This window comes from Carassius auratus, chromosome 48, assembly GCF_003368295.1.
Source record: "Carassius auratus strain Wakin chromosome 48, ASM336829v1, whole genome shotgun sequence".
Taxonomy (NCBI): domain Eukaryota; kingdom Metazoa; phylum Chordata; class Actinopteri; order Cypriniformes; family Cyprinidae; genus Carassius; species Carassius auratus.
This window is the reverse complement of record NC_039290.1, coordinates 7,562,637-7,590,376: the sequence shown is the minus strand read 5'-3', so window position 1 is coordinate 7,590,376 and position 27,740 is coordinate 7,562,637. Positions and strand designations below refer to the sequence as shown.

The window sequence follows — 27,740 nt, the reverse complement described above, 5'->3', positions numbered from 1 at the left end:
CAATGATCACCTCCAGGATGATCAAAGACCGTCTGGAGTTACCTGTAAGTACTGTGACCGTTAGAAGACGTCTTTGTGAAGCTAATCTATTTTCAAGAATCCCCCGCAAAGTCCCTCTGTTAAAAAAAAGGCATGTGCAGAAGAGGTTACAATTTGCCAAAGAACACATCAACTGGCCTAAAGAGAAATGGAGGAACATTTTGTGGACTGATGAGAGTAAAATTTTTCTTTTTGGGTCCAAGGGCCACAGGCAGTTTGTGAGACGACCCCCAAACTCTGAATTCAAGCCACAGTACACAGTGAAGACAGTGAAGCATGGAGGTGCAAGCATCATGATATGGGCATGTTTCTCCTACTATGGTGTTGGGCCTATTTATCGCATACCAGGGATCATGGACCAGTTTGCATATGTTAAAATACTTGAAGAGGTCATGTTGCCCTATGCTGAAGAGGACATGCCCTTGAAATGGTTGTTTCAACAAGACAATGACCCAAAACACACTAGTAAACGGGCAAAGTCTTGGTTCCAAACCAACAAAATTAATGTTATGGAGTGGCCAGCCCAATCTCCAGACCTTAATCCAATTGAGAACTTGTGGGGTGATATCAAAAATGCTGTTTCTGAAGCAAAACCAAGAAATGTGAATGAATTGTGGAATGTTGTTAAAGAATCATGGAGTGGAATAACAGCTGAGAGGTGCCACAAGTTGGTTGACTCCATGCCACACAGATGTCAAGCAGTTTTAAAAAACTGTGGTCATACAACTAAATATTAGTTTAGTGATTCACAGGATTGCTAAATCCCAGAAAAAAAAATGTTTGTACAAAATAGTTTTGAGTTTGTACAGTCAAAGGTAGACACTGCTATTTTTTTGAACACACCCCTTTCAACTAATTGCCCAATTGCACAGCCTTAAGAGCGTGCATATCATGAATGCTGGGTCTTGTTTGTTTTCTGACAATCTACTGAACCTACTGGTAACTTGTTTGCCACGTAGCAATAAAAAATATACTAAAAACCTTGATTATTCTGGTTAGTCACATTGTACTGCTATTATTTTGAACAAGACTGTATATATATATATATATATATATACATATATATATATATATATATATATATGTAGGCATCTTATGTAGGGTGAATATAAGGCAAATAAAAGCTGAAGTTGGTCTCTATTCAAGATAGAATTTTAGCATTGACATATTTAGTGAAACTGAGTTCTTGTAAAATCTTGGGATCATATGATGTACAGGTATTTTAAAATGCCTTTTCATTGCTTAATAAAAACTGTAAACCTTTAGCAGAGAAAAAAGACATCACACACACTGCTGTGGCATAACATTACAAATGCTAATTATTGAGCTAAGAAGCTACTTAAATGTGAATACAACTACATCATACTATTTGTGTGAAAAAAGCAGCGAAGTGCATTTTCATCTGTAAACTATTCACGTGGCACTAAAGTGATACTGAAGATCTTTGGACTTCACATAGTCTACCGTGAGAACTTTCTGGGCCTAAACGCAGGCAGCATGAGCTGATGAGCAACAGTCCTCTCCTCCGGTACGGCCGCCAGCTCCTCTGCTGAACCCCACTTCTTCATGGAGTGAAATATTGAGGTGATCTTCCTGTTCCTGCGCTCGCCAGCCTGGGTTAGACTGTGGCACTCGCTGACTTCAGCTTGGAGAACAAACATCAAATCAGTGTTTAGAAGAAGACCACACTGTGCATGAAATAACACGCTGGAAGGACGAATAGGGTGAAGGCAAACCGTCCCAAATTTATCCATGAAGCACCCCGTGTAGATTCAGAGAAACAACATGCTTGGCTAATATGGAAATCATCTTCAGTAGGGCTGCACGATTAACTTAAATGAAATCGTAATCATGGTTCGACAGAACCTGTGATTTTCATGCATATCTTTCAGTGAAGCACGGTTCTGTGATCAGCAGTAAATCTCAATCCGAAGACCAGAAGGCGCTCTCACGCTGAACATACAAATATGCCCAGAAGAAGAAACCCAGGAAATGCCTGCCGCTGCAGATGAATAAAAATCAGGCGGCAAGGAAGTCGACCGGAAGTTGAAGTCGGCTTGTAGCAGAACTTCACTTGCGTTAGCATCCCATTGACTTTGCATTCATTTTGGCGTCACTTTGACAGTGTATAACTTTACATCTGAGGCGTTTAAAGACTCAATTTGTCCATTATTTATTTCTAAAGATACACAACAATGTATAAAGGGCTCCATTACCTTCTATGTTACATTATGGCCCTGTAGAAACAGTTTTTGTAAAAATAGGCTAATGATTGCGTCATAACCACTCGACTCTCTGTAGCATTACCGTACAGACAGGAGGAGAAGCTCGCAGGCAATTAACTTAATATGGCGTACTGGCGTTACATTTTAAAATACTATACAAAATAATTAATCAGAATACAATACTTACTCCTGCTCACTCACGCCAAAGAACTCCCCGCTCAAGCTCGCCGTCTCTGCAAGATTAACGATGGCAGTTTGCACGCACAGCTACTAGAAGATTTACATCTGTCAGACAGGTTGCTGACGTCGTCAAGCTAAGTTTTAGTCTGCGCGTCAGAAACGGAAGTGCTAAAAATAGGCTTCACTTGTCTCAGTTGAGTTCCAATAGGGTCGCTGTGTCCATTTCTTTTACTGTCTATGATAAAAATACAATTTAACTGCTTTCATTGATTCAACGTGACTAATAAACAGACGACTATGACAATATATGGTTTATTGGAGTTCTTCTTATTATGATTTTATAATAAAATAAATTATATTTATAATACAGTGCCGTTATCACCACTAAGAATACCATGAAATATGTTGTGTGCACTGATCTATATATGACTGGATCGCTCAATTCATTCTAAACTGCCAACAGGAATTAAAGCCAACGGAAGAGTTCGATCTTACTTATCCCCACCAGCAGAGAGCACCATTGAGTCACATGCACACCGCTGACCTATAATCACCCGATTTGAAGCAAATCAGTTAAACGGGACTAGTTTTTTATGTTGTATATAAATTAATTTTTACTTCAGGTGGGCAGGATAAGAGATATATTTAAACTATTTAGGTGGGTGTGTCTGCTGCGCACTGACGATACAGGTAACTGATCCAACACAAACATATACCTTATTTCTTTATTAACATAATTATTAAGGAATTATTAAACATGAACGTATTAGTATCAGAAAGGGATTTGAATATATTACAGTGAATAATACAATAGCATCTGTTAATATTTCTATATACTGAAATGATAAGCTTAACTTACTATCTTGGAAATAAAGCCTTTAAATGTCTTTAAATCCGTTCTGTATACAGTAAGTTATTACTCTGAATAAATTATGATGTGTATATTTTTAATGTCCTGATTGAGAACATCTATTTCAGACTCTCCAAGATCCCGAAAATACATTTATTAGCATTACCATTTCTATGTAAAATATTGTATGCTAAAATAATAATTAATTTAACCACCTTTTAAATCATTACCTGTTTTACAATGAATGCTGTTAATGAAATCATTGCTGAAACATTTGGAGCGCCGAATTACGAATAAAAACACTATAACAAAATTATATAAACAACGAATAACTGTACAAGGTAAATAAAGGTATTCAAAGCAGGAGAAAATTCCGGGGAGTAGGGGAAATTCCTGACATAAAAAAAAATAACCGTTTACATGCCTAAGGGTGTTTGCATTGTAAGAATGTACAGGGATACTTCAGATTTAAAAATGTCATTAGAGTAAAAACGTTATAAAATGTAGTATTTTCATGTGCTTTCAGATGGAGCAGCTTTTACTACACAGAGCCGTACTTCACTGAGAAGCTACGCAAACAGCTGTCATTATTGCGATTGATTTCATAATCATGCAATAAAATCATCTACAATTTCTTTCCGTAGCTTGTCAGTGAACTATGGCTCTTTGTACTAAATGCTGCTCCATCTGAAAGCATGTGATGATGATTTACTGCTGATTACAGAACCGGCTTTACTAGCAAAATGTGCATGACGATCACATTCGATTAATCATGCAGCCCTAATCTTCAGTGCTGCTCTTTCCACATGTGCCACATGTCTGAATGGACTAAACACACGCATGCTATATTGCATTTATGCACAAAAAACAAGAATTGACTTTTACTCACATAGCTCATGGTCTTCTAATTGTGTTTCCCGTACACTGAGGTAATGATATGCTATGTGGCCGCTGTAGTCCCGCAAATGCTCATTTGCTCCTGTGAACATGTTCAAATTTCAGCAATATTAAATTAAGCAACTTAATAGTTTAAAATAAAATAAAATAAAACAATGAATGCTAACCATATGTCCTGACCAGCAGGTCAAATATATGTCGATGCCTGTGCAGCGCTGCTATGTGTAAAGGTGTGTACCCCTGTGAGAATAAAATACAGAATATCACAAAAAGTGTCAAAAGCAGATAATAATTCATCCCATAATCAAAAGAATCAAATAAAAAATATTTATAAATAAACATTTTATTAAATTAAATTCTACAAAAATATTTAATTTAATACATAATATTTTACATTTACAAATATTTTACATGTAGTAAAACTGTTATGTATGTTAAAATATATTTTACATTTTTTGCACTGTGACATTATTTATGACTATTAAGCCCATTTAATAATTGTCGTTACTGTTACACATACATATACATATACACACACTACACACGCATATATAAATACATGCATATGTTGTATTAAATTAAATACAAAATACATTTTACATTAACAAATATTTTACATAAAATTAGTCATGCTAAAATGTATTTTAGATTTTTTTGTGACACTATTGTCATGACAATTAAACCTATTTAAAAATTATCAATTCCGTAATATGTACATATATACACACAAATATATAAATACATTGCATTAAACAAAACTAATTAAATATAAATTAATTAATATTTAACTTAAATACAAATATATATTATACATTCACAAATTTTACATATCTGAAAATATATTTAAACATTTTTTCATGACATTATTCTCACACACACACGTTTTTTTTTTTGTGAAAAGTGGGGAAATCCCATAGGCGTAATGGTTGTTATACTGTACGAACTGTATATTCTATGGCCCTACACCTAACCCTAACCCTCACAGGAAACTTTGTGCATTTTTACTTTCTCAAAAAAATTAATTCTGTATGATTTATAAGCGTTTTGAAAAATGGGGACATGGGTTATGTCCTCATAAGACACCCTTTCCTTTTAATACCTGTGTCATACCCATGTCATTATACAGAGTTGAGTCCTGATATGTCACAAAAACAAGAGCACGCACACACACACACACACACACACACACACACACACACACATATATATATATATATATATATATATATATATATATATATATATATATAATGAAAGTGAAAAAATTATGAAATTAATAAATAAGTACGAAAGTAATGCACAAACTACAATACTGAAAATTTGAAAGTTTCTCCACTGCTAAATACATTTTTATTTATTTTCGTTTGGTTTTGGGGTGAAAATGTTATTTGTGAGATTCACCCAAACAAAATAGCTTCTCTATTTTAAATATCTCTATTGTTCAATTTCACCACTAAAAAAAAATAAACATTTAAAAAAAAAAAAAATACTGACTGGGGGAAGGAAAGTTTGACACTCACCCCCTAGTGCCCGTGTCCAAATCATAAAAACATAACACAACAGAATCAGAGAGTGACAGAAAGAAGAGAAGAGAGGGAGAGAAAGACGGGACACAAATGAACTGAGGTTACAGCAACAAAATCTAATGACAGAATCATAATTGCCTGGTAATTGAGTGAAATTGCTTTGCTCTGAGCCTGCTGTTGGAATACATGAAGACATTGTTTAAGGGACGCTGTTAACATAACAGAGTTTGATTTATGAACAGACATTCTCAAACAGTGCCCAGCTTCATTTGCACAGCTGGGCACCCGCATACCCTTTCACAGGAGTTATGTCAGAAGCGGACACTTTCGGGTGAGAAACATTAACCCAGGCATGCTGTCACATCCAGAGTGAATGGAAGGTGAGGAGTACTTACATGCTGTGAGAGAAAAAGAGACACCAAAATATGATTAGTAAATGCATTTGAGTTTAGGCATATATGGATTTGACAAAAGAAATAATTGATTTATGAAGTGCGTACTGCTTTTGTATTGACGTCAGCCCCTGCTTCTGCCAACATTGTGGTCATGTCTTCTTTACCGTGTTTGGCAGCCCAGTGCAGCGCTGTCTGGAAGAGATTGAAACATTCCAATACTAAAATATATATAAAAGTAAATATACACAATATATAGACACATTTACATTAAAATAACAGCATTGAAATAGCATCCTCCTGTACAAAGTATGAGCCATGAACTATTTTTTTTTTTAATTCTTCAGATAACATTTTTAATTACTATATAATTTTATTTGCATATTTATTTATTTTTACTTTATTAATTTATCCATTCTTTCATTTAATTATTATTAAATGTTTTAATACATTTAACCTAGAAACTGTGCAGAATACTTAATATTTGTACTTGCATTTCCATTATATGTATTATTTACTTTATTTTATTATATTTATTTATCTTATTACATTCATTAACTCACAAATGTTTTTTATCATTTATTATATTTAATCAAGCAATTGTGCAGAATCTTAAGTACTCCTTCAAATATTATATTATATTATATTATATTATTTTATTATAATATTTTTATTAGACTTTATTCATACTTTTTTATTCAACAAAATTGTTTGAGATGTTTGGTTGAACATTTTTGTTTGTCACAACGTAATTATCACACTTGCATTCATGTTATTTCATAGTTTTAATTTCATTTTGAAAATGTTTTTGAAAATGTATTTAAGCATTTTTAAAAATAATTCATCAAACTGTTATACATTTTTTCACAATTGTAAAACTTGAATCTTAAACTTATAATTTCCTGTCTAAATCCAAAGAGTGTGGTCTCAGACTTTTGGGCAGCACAGTAGATCTGAATCCTCATATTGCTTGTTTGAGCAGCTTGTCTGAGCTAGTACACAATCGTCAAGCCATCTGATTAATCTTGTAATACATCATTTACACACTGCGTGCTCATTCTCTCCCACTAGCGAGATCCCCACCCCCCTAACGCCACGCTGTGGAGCGGCCCGTGGGTCCCATAGGCTGCCAGCGGGCCCCAGCTGTGCACAGAGGGTGTGGAGGGGACGGTTTCCTGCCATCTAATAGCGGTCTAATTACAAAACAACAAACCAGTGCACGCACTACCGGGGGAGCGCAGGCCTGTCACGAGGTGCAAGATTGATGATGTTGGTATGACCCTCTGATGAAGGACCCACCCAGGAATCAGCCTGTTGACAAGGCCTGTCAAGAGGAAAAGTGGCTGCGCACCACACACTAGCTCAGATATGCACATGGATGCTGGAGCTTCTCAATGCCCTGCGCTCAAACACGAAGAACAGAGAAGAAGGGAAAGCTATTGACCCCAGCCTGAGCGACAGGACTCTTCAAGATGGCACTGGATCAAGCCACTTTATGTGGATGTACTCTGCAAACATTTAAGTGCATGTTATTCTAAAGAGAAAAGAAAGACCAAATAAGACTTATCCTCATTTTGAACTGTTTCAAGAAGGGTCATGCGAGTGAGGGGGAAAAAACTAAATACTAAATCACATCTCAATTTTCACGATGAATAAAATGCCTTTCTGAACAACATTATTTAACACAGAATTTTTCTGTTCCTGGAATGTTAAACCAAACCTCTCAATACTCTTAAAAACGACTGAAAGTAGTAAATGAAAAAAAAAAATTTTTTTTTTGTTTTGTAGAGAAATTCATATGCATCAAAGAATAAAATACAGTTCTGATCTACATTATTTAATTTATTTCACTTCATTTGAATGCATTGTGAAAATTTATCAGCTGATATGATTTCAATTAATAAATAATGTTATGCATCAATTTGTCAATTACTAATTCAGACTGATTAGAGTTAAGACATTTCTACACAAAACTACACTAAAAACACACACAAAAAAAAAATCCTGAGATGATTGCAAGAATAGGATGCCATTCCTTAAAACAAACAAAATGAGGTCATGTGACAACAATATGGCATACTAGAATGCATTTAGTGGCATAACATGGCTATGTTTGGAATAGAATTTCCAAATATTGCATCCCACAATGCAACGGGCTCAAAATTAATAACTTGATTTAGAATGTTTTTGAAAGAAGTCTCTTCTGCTCACCAAGGCTGCATTTATTTGTAAAAATACAGTTTTATTTTGAAATATTAGAAATATGATAGCTATTTATTTGAATATATATTTTCCTGTATTCCTGTGTGATCAGAGCTGTATTTTCAGCATCATTCCTCCAGTCTTCAGTGTCACATGATTCTTCAGAAATCATTCTAATATGATGATTTGCTGCTCAAGAAACATTCATTTCTTAGAATAATATATAATTACAGAATGCTATAATTTTAGTAACTCTACCTTAATTCTGACAAATGTCATAAAAAATGTCAAATTACACTTTTTAATAACTAGACCCAACTCAATAACTAAAGTCACATGCCAACAATATTCTCCAGTCTGAAATCTACACATGCATACTGCATACTATTTCATCTGTACACAGTACAGTGTCCTCTTAAGCATGTGTTCTGTACTACGGGAGGGTCCTGTCTCCTGTAGGTGTTTCCAGTCCTGCCCACGGGACATATTGTGATCGATGAAGTCTGGTTTCCCTATCAGCCGCTCTATTGTTTGGGCTGTCGCACCCTTGAGATGGATTGGCTGGCACACATGCTTGACTGACAGCACGACGGGTCTCATGGAGGCTCGGCGTGATGGATGACGGCCAACAGGATGTGACGTCTCTTACCCTTGTTCCTCTGGTTCCTGTTTTGGCCTGGCGGGGAACCCTCAGCTCTCACTAACCAAATAGCACCTTTGGGACGACTACCATTGCAGCACAACAGAGACATATTCACTGCGGCTTTTAAAGAAGAGCGATGGATAAATGATCTACTCACAAACTGAGCAGAGGATGGAGGAAGTCCAGGATACATCGGGAAAGGACGACATGGTGCAGAAAGAGAGAAAGAGACAGAGATGAGCACAGATTTACACCTTTGTACACCAAAGTTTGTTTCATTCTTCACAAAATACCTGAGAATAATGTTATCGAACAGTACTGTGTGTTCATATTGAAGATATTTCAGCTAATTTCAACAGGCAAAAAAATCGTCAATATTGTAGAATCTGTTCCTTCATTTTAGTTTGAGTTTGCAGATTTTATAATGGTAAATTCAAAACGTTTGACGTTTTTAAAAATTTAAGGGATAAATTACATGGAACACATTACATCAATATAATTTCAAAATCAACATGTCTTGAATTAGAAATGCTTCAAAGTTTGAAAAATCAACTTCCAACACATCTCCATTACATTTAATTCATTTGACAAACATTACATTTCTTAATTGACCTTATAAACAAACCAAAAAAATAAATACATAAGACTTGAATAGATCTGTTTCACTGTACCCTTTGATCAAACTTGATCACAAAAAAGTGATGTTCTTCATCAGTAATTTTGTTTGTTTTCTAGTACAAATGAATGAGGATTCTTAAATCAACAGATTTACTTGAGAAGTAAAATGTTTATGATTAAAACAAGAACAAATATCTGCCAACAGGCTTAGAAAAAAATGAATTAAATCAACTTTCAATATTGGCAGATGTTTATCATTGTTTTCAGCATAAAGTCACTTAATTTTGTCTTAATTGTTTTCAGAAAACAAGATGTTTAGGATGTTTAAATATTTGTTTTGGAAAACAAAAAAATACTAAGCAAAACATTAATATTTTTGTAGAGTACGCAACATGAAATGACTTTGAATTTATTGATTTCTGCTCAGATTTAAAGGTACAGTAGGGAACTTTTGTAAATATATATTTTTTACATATTTGTTAAACCTGTCATTATGTCCTGACAGTAGAATATGAGACAGATAATCTGTGAAAAAATCAAGCTCCTCTGGCTCCTCCCAGTGGTCCTATTGCCATTTGGAGAAATGCATCGCTCCCGGTAAAAAACAACCAATCAGAGCTGCGGTCCGTAACTTTGTTTGTGTTCAAAATGTAGAAAAATGTATATAATAAGCGAGTACACCATGAATCCATTTTCCAAACCGTGTTTTTAGCTTGTCCTGAATCACTAGGGTGCACCTATAATAAGTGTTTATTCGGACTATTTTAGATTGCTTCGGGGATACCACGGCGGAGTAACCCAGTACCTTTGTGATTCTTCATAGACATAAACAGAGAGAAGTAGTTCCGGCTACAATGTTCTTCCGCAAGACGCAAGCAGTTCTGTTTATTAACCGCTAGAGCGTCAAAAGTTCCCTAGCGCAGCTTTAAGACCTTTTTTGATCTTAATGTGTGGAAGAATGAATTAAGACTTAAACCCTGTTAGTAAATCACCTTGAACTAATTTGTTCCCTAGTTTTAATTAATTCAAATCAAGGTAATGAATCGGAGCAACAATGCCACAATTTAATAAAACAATAGAACAAATGAATAAAATGAGGGAACAAATTCTTAATATCCACGTCATGTGCAGGACTCTCATGAAATGAACCAATTTTGTTCAAAATGACGTCACACCAGTTAATCTTTGATTTCTCTTGAAGTAGATTAGGTCCTTTATCTCATTTGCGGTCAGAAAGCGAGTGGTCCTGCTCGAGTGGCTCAAAGCAAAGAGTGTTTGCGTTGCATCTGAGATCGTGGCTGTTTATTTATGGGCTTCACTGTGAGAGCTTCACTTGGAATTTTCCCCCAACGTGTGAAAGGAAAACAGAGATAATGCGCGTTGTGTCGGGTTACGGGCTCGGGGTGATGTGTAACTTTAGCGACTGAGAGGCTAAAGGCGAAGCTTAACTACTTAAACTTAAGACTTAAACAACAGAGGTGGCAGAAAAGATCCAGGACAGCAAAAAAATGAGCATCCTTGAAAAAGATAAATACATCCAACTTACTGACAAATATTTGTTATTCAGAAAGAACTGATATTTTTAGCTTTTTGGTTATATTTTGTAATAAAATGTATGTCTCAAGTCACCATTAGAGTGATTCTCTTCAGTGAGATTTCATCTATTTCAGTACATGCTTTCTTTAGAGTGCAAAAGTAAGTATTATTATATATATTTATCTGTATTTTTGGATTGGCAACATTTTGATACGCAAGTTAGACAAAGTAAGACAATTCTGCACCACTATTACTTCTATTAATTTAAAATACACACTGATTGAATGAGGAGCTACAATTTAAAAACATTAATTCTGAGTTTATATAACTTGTATCTTATATTTAATGAAAGCACAGACCAACCAAGTTGATGCTCATTGCCTGAAGTTTTTGAATTTCCTCAACATATGATTTTTTTACAGAGTAAAATGCCTGGGAAAGCTGTTAAATGACCTCTTAAACCGTCATCACTCAAACTGTACCAAACTGAAGAGAGGTGGTTACTGGGCACGCCGTCCTGGTTCAGGAAGGGGGGCATCAAAGCCACATGGGGGTCAGACTTACCACCTTCCTGGGGACATGGCAGAGATTGTTCTCCAATTAATCCCAGCCTGCTCTATTACTTTCAGATTATCTTTAAGTGGTTGAAGTCTTTGAGGTGAGCCCTAATCTTTCCCGCACTTCAATGGCCGTCGCTGTATCTTGTCTGCGCGGGGAAGGCGAAGGGCTTAGAGGTTCTTAGAAGGTGGTCTGACACGGGACAGTGTGAGAACTCCAGCCCAGGCAGGGACCACAAACACCGGCTCAAAGCTCTTAAGCGCACAGAGGGGACTAATAAAAGGATTTGAGCTTGTTTTTTGGGGGGTGAAGGAGCTAAAAAGCTATCTTTCATAATCCTTCTGAAAATAAGCCTTTGAAACGCATGATCGGGGTTGAGCTTTGCTCTTTGGTCTGTGTTACACCTGGGTACAAGAGTGGAAACTGTGAAAGGTCAGGAGCCACATGGAATCAGCGGTGCAGAACTCTAACATCATGAACGTCGCTGGCAAACATTTACATGTGCTGTAATGGACTCAGTTATCACTACTAATGACCTGAAACATAATAATGCTTTAAAAAGACAGAGGAACTCAAAATGAACAACAAAAAAATATTGTAGGTATTCTGTTAACTAGCTTTTTCAACAAAATACTAACATGCTGTTTTGAGTGAGAATGCAGCCAAGCATGAGATCTTGACTCGGTAAACTAGTTTCCCCATTAAACTGAAAAAAAGAAAATATTTTACTTACCCCCTTTTTGAAGTCAAATAGGAAAAGAAATGAGAGAAAGAGAGAGAGAAAGAAATCCATTAATGAAGTTACACAATAACAAAATGAGAACCAAGTTAAGTGGACATTTTTTCATTCAGGACTTTTAGAGGTTTTGAATGATGAAAACATCTGCTCCTTTAATTTGACATTTTTATACATTGGAAATTTTCAGAAGATTAGTAAAGTCAATACAACAATCAATTTTCACAAATGGAAGGTATGAGGTTTGTTTAGTGATTAATTAATGACATTCTTTTAAACCAGTCCTCTCAATCAATGTCACAAGCTACATCCCGGGATACTTTTAAAACAGTATTCAAGGAATTAATATAGGGCAAATATTTATATATATATATATATATATATATATATATATATATATATATATATATATATATATATATATAGCATATATTTATTATTAATTTATCTTTATTAATTTATTTAAATAATATTTTAAATGGGCCATATGAGGCTTTTTTAAAGATCATTATTTGGAGTACATACAGAATATGTTAAAATGCTTTAAAAATTCAAAAAACAAATACTGTAGATTATTGTGCCCCGCCTCTCTCAAATGCATACCTCCTTCCGACAAGCGCAGTCTGCTCTGATTGGCCAACTGACCTAGTGCATTGTGATTGGCCGAACACCGCAAGTACTGATCAGAAATGTAACTCCCCTTTCCATAATCGCAAGCTTCATCTTTCTAAATGAATGTAAAGACAGTTAATAATGTCCTTAGTTTAACCATCAGTTCAAGCCTGAAAGGCGAACAGAGTCACCTGACAGACACAGTGATGAAGCTCGTATGTGTTTGCATTACACAAGCCACGGACGGTTAAGACAGCTGACTCCACTGTGTGACTGTCTCTCTCGCTCTCTCTCTCACACACACACACACACACACACACGACATTTGAACAGTCAATAGCAAATACTTAAACTAATAACAAAACATACTTCCAGCAGCTGATTCAGAAGCTGCAGATTGTTGTAGCAAAGTCAGAATGACCTCTTCTCCTAGGTTCATGAAACGGTCGTCCAAAAAATGCGTTGCTGTTCTGTTGTAAGTAATCTTAAATATCCCTAAATGCATCTACTTTCAGAAGGTCAAATAAAGTGCTTTTGCTTTCGCCTCGATACACACAGCATCTCCCTGACATGACTGCTTCAACACTAACTGTTACTGAAACCAGCCTTCTTTCTTTGGGTGAACATTTGGGCGGCATTACACAAATATTTCCACATAGTGACATAGATATGTAGAAGCGTGTCTGGATTTGAGACTTCGGTCTTTGCCACTTCAGGGATCTTATCTATGCACAATCAGCTTGTAACACACCAAAGAGAAAGAAAAACTTGAAATCGCATCATATGACCCCTTTAATATAATGATTTATTAATATAGTACATTACTAAATTATTTATGAATATAGTAGAATTTAATATCATTAATAATTTATTTTCAATTATTAAAATGTAGTTTTGTAAAGAAATCAACGTGTTACCAAAATTCGTTTCGATCTTATGCTGAGGTTTTTAATAATTATCAGAAATATTAATTCAGTCATACATCTCCAAACTTATAACTTGTACTATAAGCGGAGTGTTGCATGATTGGTTGCAAACTTACTGAGGTGAAGTCCTGGTTTGTTCCGAGCATGTAAAAAAATAAATAACATGTAATTATTAAAACTGAATTTATGGGTTGAGACACAGGCAGTCTACTAACATACATTTGGACACTTAATGCAGTATATACTGATGATATATGAGCTCTTCCTACCTTTTTATTGGCCAGGGAAGAGTCTTGTTTCAGGAGGTGAGTAAGGTGAGACAGTTTGCCACTTGCTGCTGAGAAGATCCACTCTTTCTCAAGAGGATCCAGCTATCAAGAAAAGTCCTTTACGTTAGCAATCTTACCCTGAAATCTAATTTTTACACTGATGAGTTATGCGCCATTACACTCACAGCCACAGGGGTGGATCCCAAACTGCCTCCACACTCCTCATCCTGCTCGGATTCACTCTGTGAAAGGAACAGGATACGATATGATTCACAAAATCAGTCACAAAACCACCTGTCAGAATCACCTGGAGCTAGAAGGAGTCAGTCTGAAACTAGAGAGTAGCGTAAATAAAGTGACACACTAGAGTGGGCGTTGTGGTTTGCAGTCATGCATTTCCTCTTCCTGTTCTACAGTTGTGGAATGAGTGGAGGGGAACCCAGCGCTGTGAAGAACGAACGTACTCTGGTGGCAAATAAACAATGTAAACAGACCACAAAGTCCTCAGAGCACACATAAACATAAACGGACCCCAGCGAAGATGCAGTCAACACAGCGAATACAGGAAACCCCCGTAATGCTGCTCTGTTTGTCAGTACTCACACCGAATACCAGAAACAAAACTTCCAGGGATGTTTACCTCAAAAGCACAATAAATCAGCTCGTTGAAATGGGAGATCGCTAAAGCAAAGGATAATTCCTCCAATTTGCCCTCAAGTCGCAGGTTACAAAATGCTTAAAACCACACAGAGGTGAACTAATAGCTCCAATGAGCACCAAATTGCTCTAACTATGCCTTTGTGTTATTAAATCGTACACCATTTTACCAGAAGAACCATTATGAGAGCCAAAGCGACGGTCAATTTCTCTTTATGTACCACAGTGTCAGTCAGGCTGATTAATGTGAGGGAAAATGGAGCGGTTGAGTCATTTTTGCAGTGCACGTGATGGTTAATTGATCTCCGGACAGCCTTTGAGTGTCCGAGCGGACAGTGGGAAAACACTTGCACTCTTTCATATAGGCTAAACTAACAAGGTCTCTTTTCCTAAAGACTGCATGCAATATTTGTTTACCTGTGCTTAAATAGGAACTAAGTCAGACAGATTTCCTTTTGAAACAAATTTGACTGAATAATTGCATGCAAAGTTAGTTTTTCCATGTGAAAATCAACCAGACGTAACAAATAAATAGTAGTGAAACCCAAACACGTCAACGAAAGAGATTAGCCGCATTGTAAAATATTAAACATGTGGTGTTATGCAGATGATTTCAGTTTCAATGCATCACATGAATAATTCTTATATAGGAATAGACGCTTTTTTATGACTTTTTGGAAACAGCTTTCGGTGTGAAGAGCTATTATGTGTGAATCTCTTCCACTTAAACAGTTTGCGAGCAGTGCAGTTGAAAGAGAAAGCTTTAAAATTAAAATTTTATACAAAAATATACATTTATATTACTTGTGTGTGTGTGTGTGTGTGAATATATATTACATAAAACATTTAATAAAAAGGATTAAAATCAAGCATAAAATCCCATGTTCCAACATGATGCCACTGGCCTTTAACAAGCCTCATCTCAGACTGATCTGCATACAAATGTTCGGAGGGCACAGATGATCATTTTCTCTATAATGAGGTGGAGCATGTTGCTTTTTTGCACAAGAATAGAAAGTCTCATTCAAATGCAAATGAAAGTGTCATCCATGCTGTCACTCCTGGCTGAAATAAAGCCTCTCAAAAATCCAGCTATTTATTCTGGCGCCACCTTTTGGTTAGTCCTAACATTATAGATATCATTTGAGAAGCTAGTTTGCGAGCCCTCTTTAATTATTGTCAGCTTTTGGGTGAATTATTAGAATGTACAAATAAGAGCAATGACAAATAATACGACAATGTAAGGAAAAAGCTTTAAAAAAAAAAAAAAGTTTCAAATGCATGTACAATGTTTTTATTTTTGTTTTAATGTAATCTACCGTATGTGTTGATGCTGGTTTTCCGTGTTACCTTAAGATAACAATTATCACCTAAAGTTCTGAAGTGGTGTAATAATCAAATATAAAGTCACAACATATTGAATTTTTTAAATAATCTTTACCTAAAAGATTTTGCAAACATATTTTTTTATTATGAAGTTTTCTTGGGGTTTTACAGATTGATAAGCAGTATTAAAAAAGGCTTGGCACAGTCTTGAGGGTCGACAGTGGGGTTCCCTGTGATGTCATTTCCTGTTTATGGTAGTATTGTCACACAAATGGCTTTTTGCATGATGACTACATAAAATGTACATTAATTTAGCTTTTTAATTATTTTAACATTTTGTAACTTTTTAGTTTTAAAATAAAACAGCTTCATCTGTTATTTTTGAATACATAAATATTTTTTTAAGACTTTTAATTTTTTTTATTATAGATATATAGGTCTTGAAACATAATTAGCAGGGTGAGTGCATTGATTGATTAAAATATGCCAAATTACTTTATAATTTGTTTTTTACAATTTATATATTTTTTTATACAATTTCCATTTTAATTAATCTTAATTTAAATATTAGAACACTATATTATTTAATATAATAATATTTATATAATAATATTATGTTATAATATAATATATTTTGTTTTTCTTTATTTATTTTTTTCTATCTGGACTGTAAATCTCTTAGACATGTTAATTTTAAGTGCAGGATAAAATATCAAAATAAATTTTATTTCAGATATTTTAATACTGTTAAATCAAATAAGGTAAAGTCTTTGTCTGTACGAAATGCTTTGGTTATGTTTTTTTTTTTTTTTTAAGTGTGTAAACTGATACATACAGAAATGTCATTGACCCTTCAATGTTTAGTGCTTTCATGACAACTAAGAGAAGTTGCTCTGAATCATGAAAATGTGTTTTAACACAAACATTTAAAAAAGTGTGTGATCAAAAGAAACAAGAAGAAAAAAAACAGATGAGGTTACTCAAGCTACTTGACTCTAACCTTTGACCCTGAATCCTTGTCAAGTTCATCTTCTCTGTCTGAAGCTGAAAGCTCGTCTGGTTTCTCCTCGTCTGGCGGTGAGAGGGTGCTGTCGGCCTGCTAATCACAAGAAAAGCAGAAGTTACACTTCACTAAGATCACATAGTAAGGATCTCTCCACTGCAATTCAATCAGCTGATGCTGACAAAACAGCAGATCAATGGGCCAGACAAATTCTCACAGACATACATGGATGAATATGCATTCTTATACAGAGATCAGAAACACTTAACTACAGGAAGATTGTGTTTTCATGCAGCTACTTTCATATTATAGGCTATTTCTGTTTAACGGTTTTCTAGACAAAGTTGGCTGAAATAAGCGCTGACAGGAGACCCACACTATTATGTGTTGAACTCTATGTTGAGATGAACTCAATGTGTGGCTGAAAACTGCCAATCGGCAACCAGTATTATTTTAGTACAATTTACTATCAAAGTTTATATTAAAATTTTGAAATAAATTTACTTTCAGGTTTCATTTTATATTTAGTTTAATTCTAGTAGTTTTGTCATGTGCTTAATTCTTTTATAAAAACATTTGGTAGTAGTTAGTTTTAGTGCTTCAGCTTAAACTAATTCCTTAAGAAATAAGACATTTGAGTTTTTCTTTGAACATAACATTCTCATATTAAAGACTCAGAATTGGTTTCAATTTTTTCACTTTAAATTTTTAGATTGAATTGCATTTTTTTGCATTTTTATTAGATTTCTTAATTTTATATGTATATATAAAATGTATATAAATTTAAGTTTTTTCCCAGTTAGTACTTTTAGTGCTTCAACTTAAATCTATTTCAGTTTTGGCATCATTTCTAATTGTTCAATCAAATACTTAATACATTTTATTTTAGTTTTACTTCAATAAAAAAAAAAAAAATAATACTTTTAGCTAACTATAATAACCCTATCATCAGCTCACAAATTCTTGTAATAGGGACTCAATGGATATGTTTATGATATTTACCTTTATAGAGAAATATAAAAATGTTCACATTGAAATCATAAGACCATCACAGATTTGCACTAACAGTTATGCTTGCCAATAAAAGTCATGTTAATGTTGTGCTGAGACACTTTAACACATGACATTGTACACAGATCTTCTGTGTGAGGTTTTTGTCAAGGCCGGCACACAGAGATGCAAACCTCAAAAACTTCTATGATCCAAAAATCCTTCAAGGATTCAAAGATAAGTGAAGATTATCTTAAAACCAAGCAAAAAAATTAATAAAAAAACAGCAGCAATGAGTCATTCCAAAAATGAAAATTTACATGCCCACTATACTCTCCCTTGTTGGAAGTTTCAATATGCAAAGTTCAAAATAACGTTTTTAACGGCTAAAGTCCTCCAGCTAAGGGGAAGGCAACTGAAACACTATGTTATCTGCTTTTGACAAGATTTCTCTGATCACCAGCTGCTTCTGTAATGCAGCTAAAAAACATTTAGCTAAAACACCTGACTCTGGGTGATATCCTGGAAAATGATTAATAGTGACCTGAAATTCACAAGAGTTTTACACTAGTTGATGAGAATATATCATGCTAGGCATTACTCAGATTTCAGATTCCTCTTCAGTTCATTTCTTCTTATGTTTTTTTTATTTTTTAAAATCACAAGATGTCAAGATGCGTCATGTTTGATAACATGGATGTGACAAAACTGGTTTACTTGCAAACTCCTCTTAAAGAAACAGTCAACCCAAAAATGAAAAAAGATCTTACTCATCAATGGATCTTCTGCAGTGAATGGGTGCCGTCGGAATGAGACAGCTCATAAAACATCACAATAATCTACAAGTAAACATCTCCACACATCTTCCTTGGTACTTTTACTGTTTTTGTTTGTTTATCCTTTCTTAAGCATCATTTTTCCGATCAGCTTTACAAGAAAAAAAACTCTTGGACATAAGGACTAGCACGGATAACTTTTTGTCGACGTAGGAACATTCAGATATTTTAGTAAACATTTTAGCCGGAGGAGCTGTGTTCCTATACAAGCACTAAAGGCGTCGCAAGTGAGGGAAGCACGCTGCACGCTTGTGAAATTCCAACATCCTGGTTTTAGGACTCTGCTGCCGAGTATTCATCTTCCGAATCTCTGCTCCCTTGCAAAAAAATCAGACGAACTACAACTCACCCGCACAAACAAGGACTTTTTATACTCCGCAGCACTCTGCCTTATGGAAACCTGGCTGAACGGAGCCATCCCGGACAACGAGCTTTATCTAACAGTCTTCCAGCTGTTCTGAAAGTACTGCGTCACCGAAGTCGTCTGGGAAAACGAGAGGTGGTGGATTATGTTTCTGTATCAATGAAGGCTGGTATACAGACATGACAGTTTTAAAGAAGATGTGCTGCCCAAACATGGAAGCTCTCTTTATTAACTGTCAACCATCCATCTTCACACTGATCTTCAACAGATCACTGGAACTGTGTGAAGTCTCCTCCTGCTTCAAACACTCCACCATCATCCCTGTACCCAGAAACCAAAAAATCTCAGGACTTAATGACTACAGACCTATCGTTTTAACGTCTGTGGTGATGAATTCATGTAAGAGAATGGTGTTGGCCCACAGGACATTACTGGACCCTTGCTGTTTGCTTACAAAAAAACAATAAAGGTCTATGGATGATGGAGGCAATATGGGACTGCACTACATCCTGCAACATCTGGACAAATTAGGGACTTGTGCAAAGATCTTGTGTGTGGACTTCAGCTGTGCTTTCAACACCATCATCCCGGACCCCCTTCAGAATAAACTGACCCAGCTCTCAATGCCCACCTCCATCTGTCAGTGGATCACCAACTTCCTGACAGACAGGCAGTGGCTAGAGACGCCGGGAAAACTCACATCCAACACCTGCACCATTAGCACCGGAGCTCCTCAGGGCTGCGTTCTCTCCCCACTGCTATTCTCCCTCTACACATATGAATGCACCTCTAAAGACCCCTCTTTCAAACTCCTGAAATTTGCAGATGCCACTACAGTCATCGGCCTCATCCAAGAACATGCTCAAACCTGTGGAGACGATAGTGGACTTCAGGAGAAACCCCCTGCTCTCCCCCCACTCACCATCATGGACATCACTGTAGCTGCAGTGGAGTCATTCAGATTCCTGGGAACCACAATCTCTCAGGACCTGAAGTGGGACACTCACATTGACTCCATCATGAAAAAGGCTCAGCAGAGGTTATACATCCTTCGTCAACTGAAAAAGTTCAACCTGCCACAGGCGCATGGGACACAGTTTTATTGGGCTGTTAGTGAGTCGGTTCTGTGCTCCTCTGTAACTGTCTGGTTTGGGTCAGCCAGCAAATTTAGATGTAAGAAGACTGCAGTGGACTGTTAGGACAGCAGAAAGAATCACATTTGTGTCCACCTGCACAATCTTCAGGACTTGTACAACTCCAGAGTGAAGAAACGGGCAGGTAACATCATCACAGACTTGTCTCCCCCCAGACACAACCTGTTTCTGTTCTCATGTCAGATATGAATATATGATATGTATATATGTATATATGCACGTATGTACCAAGGGCTTCTTAAAAACCACAACAAATTCCTTGTTTGTTTGTGTACACTTGGTGAATAAAGCTGATTCTGATTAAGAGTAAAGCAGAGCTATCATAATCAATCACTCACATTATCTGTATAGGTCGGTTCTGTTGCCTCTGTGACTGTAATCGTGGGTCCTGAGCACCAGCCCACCAGTGCTGGTTTCTGAGCTGTTGGGTTACGGTTCTGCCCTGGATTGGAGACCTGGAGATCATTTTGTGTGTTTGGATGAAACTGCTTGATTGATTGTCCTTCCTTTCCAGAGCCAGGCTCTTGATCTTGCATTTGCGGTCTATACTTCTTCTTGAGGACAAGATATTTCTCCCCCTAAAATTAAAAAGGAACCATTACTTTTATACTGTTATATAAAAATCTAAAACAAAAAATAAATGGTTTATGACTACATTTAACAGAATTATATAAACATAAGTGTTTTTCTAAAAGAAATTTTTATTTTTATATACTGTATCATCAATACATTAAACTGATCAAAAGTGACATTAAAGATATGGTTACAAATGATTCCCATTTCTATCTCAAAAAAAGAAAGAATTGATCTCAGTTTACACAAGAATATAAAGCAGAAAAACGTTTTCAACATAGATAAGAAAATCTTTTTCTAGAGCAGAAAATCAGCATATTAGAATGATTTCTGAAGATCATGTGACACTGAAGACTGGAGTTATGATGCTGAAAATTCAGCTTTGCATCATAGGAATAAATTACATTTTAAAATATATGCAAACAGAAAACAGTTATTCAAAATTGTAATAATTTCTCACAATATTTGACTTAATTTTTGATCAAATAAATGCATTCTTTGTGAGTACAAGAGATACCCTGCAAAATCACTACAATTCTTACTGACCCCAAATTTATGAATGGCAGCGTATGGATGGAAAACAATGGATTACAGTTCAGAATAGACTGAAAGTGATCTCATTTCAAGGGAAAGTACGCATGTGGGACAATGATCTTAAATCATAAGGGTGTGGTTATAGCATAAACCTGAGAAAGTGAAGCCTATCCCAGTCACAGAGTAAATAATGAGTCACTGTGGGAATAGAAACCTGTTGCGAATATTCTTCAGGGACAGGGAATAAAATGTGATCGTATTGAGACTGAACGATGAGTTAATTCATTTAAACTCTGCAATAATGATTTGACAACACATGTACTCACATTTTCAGATTTCCCCACTGCAATTCTATCAATGACGAGTTTGAACTCTTCTCTGTATTTGGCTGGAAAGAAAAAAGGGAGATTAAAGTGTCATGAGTATGTGCTGGCAAACATTTTTTTCACAACATGTTTTCCAAATGTATCTTAAAAGAAAGGTTACATTTACAATATGACCTTGCATTCGTTCTTTCCTTTGTAAGCCAAAACTCAACATTAGAAGAAATCCCAAAGCATATCATAGGCTAGAGGCTTTATTCTGTGGAACACAAAATTAGTTACTTTTTGTAAATGCACTTTTTTCTTTTGTGTAAAAGATGAAAGAATTAGCATTAGCTTTAAAAGGAATAGTTCACCCCAAAATTTACATTTTGCATTTTGAGATGTAGTTGTGCTTGTTTTTTTCATCGTAACAGATATTTAGCATTCCATCACTTGCTCACCAATGGATTCTCTGCAGTGAATGGGTGCCGCCAGAATCAGAGTCCAAACAGCTGATTAAAAACATTACAATAATCCACAAGTAATCTACATGACTCCAGTCAATCAATGAATATCAAAGCTGCATGTTTGTAAGAAACGAATCCATAATTGGATTTGTGTGGATTACTTGTGGATTATTGTGATGTTTTTATCAGCTGTTTGAATTCTCATTCTGATGGCACCCATTCACTGCAGAGGATCCATTGGTGAGTGAGTGATATAATGCTACATTTCTCCAAATCTTTTGCGATGAAGAAACAAACTAATTTCCACCTTGAATGGCCTAAGGGTTATTTTTGTCAACAAAATAACAAAACTACTAAAAACAATATTACCTGTTTTCTGTGATTAAAATTAACCCTTGAACCAGTGCTTTAAGTGGCCCAAAAGAGGTGTCGGTACTCTATTATAGCCACACAAAAAAAATTATTTCCGTTTTTTTTTTTTTTTGATGACTCCCCTCATCCCCTGAGGTAACAACAAGTATGTTGAAGGGCTTTTTCTATACAGCAGTCAACAGGCGACCTTAATAATAAATCCTTTTATTAGTTTGTGGATTTGCTTGAGCTAGAAAGAACTACTGAACATAAATAAAATGTGCAAAAGGATTTGGAAAAAATACCCTTAGAAAGAGCTATTGCATTACTGCATTCAAACTTCCAAACTGACTCAAATGATTCGCGAACCAGCTCCGAACTCCCGAACTGACTCAAATGAATCACGCTCAGAGCTCCCAAACTGACTCAAATGATTCGCGAACACGCTACGAACTCCTGAACTGATTCAAATGATTTGCGATCCCCAAATTGACTCAAATGATTCGCGAACCCGCTTTGAACTCCCGAACTGATTCAAATGATCATTCGTGATCACCAAATTGACTCAAATGATTCGCGAACCCGCTTTGAACTCCCGAACTGATTCAAATGATCATTCGTGATCACCAAATTGACTCAAATGATTCGCGAACCCTCTTTGAACTCCCGAACTGACTCAAATGATTTGCCCACCCGCTACGAACTCCCGAACTGATTCAAATGATTCTCGAACCCGCTTTGAACTCCCGAACTGACTCAAATGAATTGCAAACCAACTACGAACTCCCGAACTGATTCAAAAGATTCTCGATCCCGCTCCGAACTCCCGAACTGACTCAGATGATTCGCGAACCCAAACTTTCGAATTGATTCAAATGATCCGCGAAGCCGCTCCGAACTCCCAAACTGACTCAAATGATTTGCGATCCCCAAATTGACTCAATGATTCGCGAACCCGCTCCGAACTCCCGAACTGACTCAAATGATTCGCAATTTTGTACAATGTACAAAAGAACCCTCTACGAACTCTCGAATTGATTCAAATGATCCGCGAAGCCGCTCCGAACTCCCGAACTGATTCAAATGTTAGATGTTTAACGTTTGGCACACACAATGGACTCCGATTCCTGATCTGTGGGAGTTTGTGAGGTTATGCAACATCACTTCAGCACAGACCGACTACAGCAGGGAGAAACCAGAAGCTGGCTTGAGTTACCATACCAGAACAGAAAATTATTAAATAACAGAGAGGGAGCAGCCTCATATGCCTTTTCAACAACCATTCCTGCTGGATTGTAGTTTTATTTAGATCCCAGGAAGACATTTCCCCTCCTTCAGTTTCATTCTATTTCCCTAAGTAGAATATATATTTGCTTTATTTGTGCCACAAATAAGAATACCTATACTGACATAATGAGCTTTGTCATGGAACTTCCAGTTCAGTTAGCGAGTACTATGATGATTCAGTAGCCCCTCTGATGAAGTTCATACAAAATAACATTCATCATACTGATTCAGTCAGTTTGTTTGAATCAGTTATTAACCAACTCATAAGAGTCATTTGTTACAACTTTCGGACTACACAGTAGATGCTGATATATTCCTACGCACATTTTCAAACCAAATATGCATTTAAAAAAAAAAAAAAATCGATGGTGCAATGGTGCTGATTAATATTGTGAATATAGGGACACAATGAGCTATGACATGCAAAGTGAGTCATATGTTGATTCAGTAGCCACTCCGACAGAGTTCATTCAGTAAGAGATTCATCACACTGATCCAGACTCTTAAGAGTCATTTGTTCATGAATCAGACTACACAGGTGGTGACTGTTTGTTTTTAACATGCACTGCAGACCGTGAGGAGAGGGAGTTCAGGAAACGCTGCTGTAATGCGTCATGTCAGAAATATGTAAACAAGATGTGAACACCATGAACTGAATCTGAGAACACAGACATTTCACATTTCTGACATGAAACGAATGTACCATCATTCTTCCACTTATGTCCCCTCTGTGGTGATTTGAGACCCACAGTTTGAAAACCGCTGCTTTAGTTTTAACTGTACGTGGTCCTGTTAAATTTTTCTATCACACAGGCTTGTTTGCAGATGCTGTTTTACTGGATCCAAGGTTTCATTTCTGTGAAATAGTTATTTTGTTGCCACAGCAACAGACAGTTGATTCTAGATTTTGAGCCACTTTGTTGAAGGTCAACATGCAAGATTTTTCTGAAGTATTCATCTTTCAAAATAGCATAAAAATATAAATAAAATAAAAAAAAACATGTCATATTGGCTCAACACATATTTAGTGCATTGCATAGTCTAAGTCTGGGCTTTTCAATCTTTAAGTTGCCACTGACCCAAAAATGTAATCACTCTCACTCAAGGGACCAAAAGACTTGTATAATTAGCTATATAATTTGAAAAAAAAAAAGTTTTATAATATTTTGTCTTTGTTAAATTATATTTTTACATCTCCCCTACTCACTGTATTACTGAACTGGCAGAGATTGATTGATTTCAAATGTTTTATTTTACCTTTTATTATATTCTTATTTTTATTATTGTTTATTTTTACATTTGTTCAGTTTTTTGTAAAAAAAATAAATAAATAATAATACATATATATTTATTATAAACTTTCAAAAACTTGTTTATAAAATAGGTTAAAAATGAGAATAAAGGGTTAAACGTTGAGAGCCACTTAAACTGGACTGTGCCAAACAGGGAAAATTTATCTGGACTAAGATCTTTAAGTACAGAATGTACCCTACACAACCTTTCCGTTTTCCTGCCAGAGGAAAAGACAGGGATGACAACAGGAAACCATAAGGGAAGTCAACACTTAACAGTTGTAGCCCGCAGAATTCCTGTCGGGGTGCTCAGAGGCACACAGTTTACATTTCTGAGCACATTTATTAGTCTTTGCTTGCCAACTACATGAGGACTCTATCTTCCCACACAGAATATAGCAACTGCCTGAAATCTCATCAAAACATCCCTAAAAAGGACTAAAATCATTTTAACTCCAGAATTACACAGCACATCATGCCTGACTGGTGTGGTAATCACAAATAATTATGATAATTGGTTAGCGATGTCAGATGGTACCAGATGAATGCAGATTTTGAAACCTCTGTACACAACTGTACCAGCACAGCTGGACAAGGCATTAAAGCCATTACAGATAATTGCTTCATAAATTCATGTTTGACACATGCATGTAGGATTAAATGTAACATCGTCTAATTTAATTACAATTTAAATGGCTTATGAGAACATCATGTTTGATAATTTGGCCCACTTTGCTACACTATTTCATTTTTTTTTTTAATTAATTAAATATTAATGTTCATACACAAAACACTAGTGTTCAACCAATATGTTTTTCAGTGGCAGATGCTGAGATCTATAAATTATTCAGGGAAGCAATACTGAGAACACATAAACACACACACAAATAAAAAATAAAAAAATAAATTGTGAAAATAAACTGTGCATCAACCAACCGATAAATGTGCTGAAACTGAGCATTAATGAGGTGTAAATCTAAAAATTATCAAATATTTGACAATTTATCAGCCCACACACATCAGTCTATTAGGGTAAAACAACAAACGATTCATTTGAGCCATCAAAAAAGAATTAATCAGCATTATCAACTCAGCATTTATCAAAATAAGATACTGAATGTGTTCAAGGGGACAGGAATATTCCAATATTATTAAAAATGAGGTCATATTCAGATTCAAGGAAAAGAGTCTCTTCCTTGTGCCAAATCCCAATAGCTCAACTTTTCACAACTTCCTATACATAATAACACTCAGATTTATCGTAATTTGGAAATGCACAGATACAAACAAATGCCAGATGTGTTAGCTATTCAGATTTACAGAATTCGGAATATCAGCTTACTCCGGTTATTACTGCATTCAGTGTGTTGCACAATTCACTATGACCATTTGATAAATACCGGGATATGAATCAAGTAAGTGAATATTGCATTTAGAGCTCAACTGTTATGGTTTGGGAATGTGGAGACCCTTTCTGAGGGAGCAAAAGGAAATGACAGAATGCTGTGTGTAATTCTATCTGATGGAAGTTTTTTTTTTTTTTTATCTAATTGCCACAGTTACTTACTTTACAGGTTTTTAATCAACTAAAAACGTTACAGACATTCCTCAAGCGAAGCGAGTTTTTAATTCGACATAACGTTAATTTAAAAGTGTATTCTAACCTAACGCGTTCTGTCACGTGCGTCAGTTGCGTCGCTCCTCGAGCGTTTCGTTCGCGTGTCAAATAAAAAAATCGATTTCATTAAATTAATTTACCAAAATTAGTCTCGAGACCCCACGCGTTGTGTTTCATTCAGTTGAGCTTGCTGTGTTTCTAAACGCAAAACATTGTTTGTGCATGTGAGCGCGCATTGCGTCGCGTGCTTGCAGTGCTCGAACGCGTAAGTGAAAAATTATATTCTTATTTACTCACCACGTAGCTGCAAATCGCTATGGTTTATAAAATGCTTATATGCTTTGGACAGATCAGAATTTTTGACTTTTCCTCCAGAGGAACAGATATAATCCAGCAAGGACGCTTCACTGATCTCGCCCATCTCTGACAGGGAACTGAAACAAGATGTTTTACAATATTTTACAATAAATGTGATGTAAGTTAGTCGTCACGGGTTCTTCTCGAAGATGCTGAGACATGGCTTTGCTAGAAGCCAAATAGCCAATGCTGGAAAAAGTGTTCACACACAGATTGGCCAAACTCACTCCACCCTTCTCTGCAAACAGAACCTCCTACAGTTAACCCTTTGTGTTCTGAAGAGACCAATAAAGAGAATTAATAAAGGATAAGTAAGGATATCTGTGTGTGTGTGTATATATATATATATATATATATATATATATATATATATATATATATATATATAATGTTTAATGACTGGATGTGACTGAACAT

At 35.7% G+C, this 27,740-nt stretch overlaps 2 protein-coding genes across 3 annotated transcripts; both read right to left on the bottom strand.

The window, feature by feature from the left end:
• Nucleotides 1-1,102: 1,102 nt before the first annotated feature.
• On the bottom strand, nucleotides 1,103-9,472 carry LOC113065700 (ankyrin repeat domain-containing protein SOWAHD-like). Its single transcript, XM_026237168.1, has 6 exons — nucleotides 9,112-9,472; nucleotides 6,218-6,304; nucleotides 6,113-6,115; nucleotides 4,359-4,431; nucleotides 4,184-4,273; nucleotides 1,103-1,684 (listed from the first exon to the last, which is right to left on the bottom strand). Exons 1-6 carry the CDS (start codon nucleotides 9,145-9,147, stop codon nucleotides 1,500-1,502), a joined length of 474 nt encoding a protein of 157 aa, XP_026092953.1. The 5' UTR covers nucleotides 9,148-9,472; the 3' UTR covers nucleotides 1,103-1,499.
• Nucleotides 9,473-13,958: 4,486 nt separating this feature from the next.
• Nucleotides 13,959-27,496, bottom strand: LOC113065699 (ankyrin repeat domain-containing protein SOWAHC-like). Of its 2 annotated transcripts, none has more exons than XM_026237166.1 (7): nucleotides 27,264-27,496; nucleotides 21,973-22,034; nucleotides 20,878-21,117; nucleotides 17,193-17,291; nucleotides 14,395-14,451; nucleotides 14,210-14,311; nucleotides 13,959-14,068 (listed from the first exon to the last, which is right to left on the bottom strand). In XM_026237166.1, the coding sequence occupies exons 1-7, from the start codon at nucleotides 27,385-27,387 to the stop codon at nucleotides 13,991-13,993; spliced, it is 762 nt and encodes a 253-aa protein (XP_026092951.1). In that variant the 5' UTR covers nucleotides 27,388-27,496; the 3' UTR covers nucleotides 13,959-13,990. The 2 variants fall into 2 exon arrangements, with proteins under 2 accessions (XP_026092951.1, XP_026092952.1); XM_026237167.1 differs by having other exon boundaries at nucleotides 17,193-17,288.
• Between the last annotated feature and the right edge of the window lie 244 nt (nucleotides 27,497-27,740).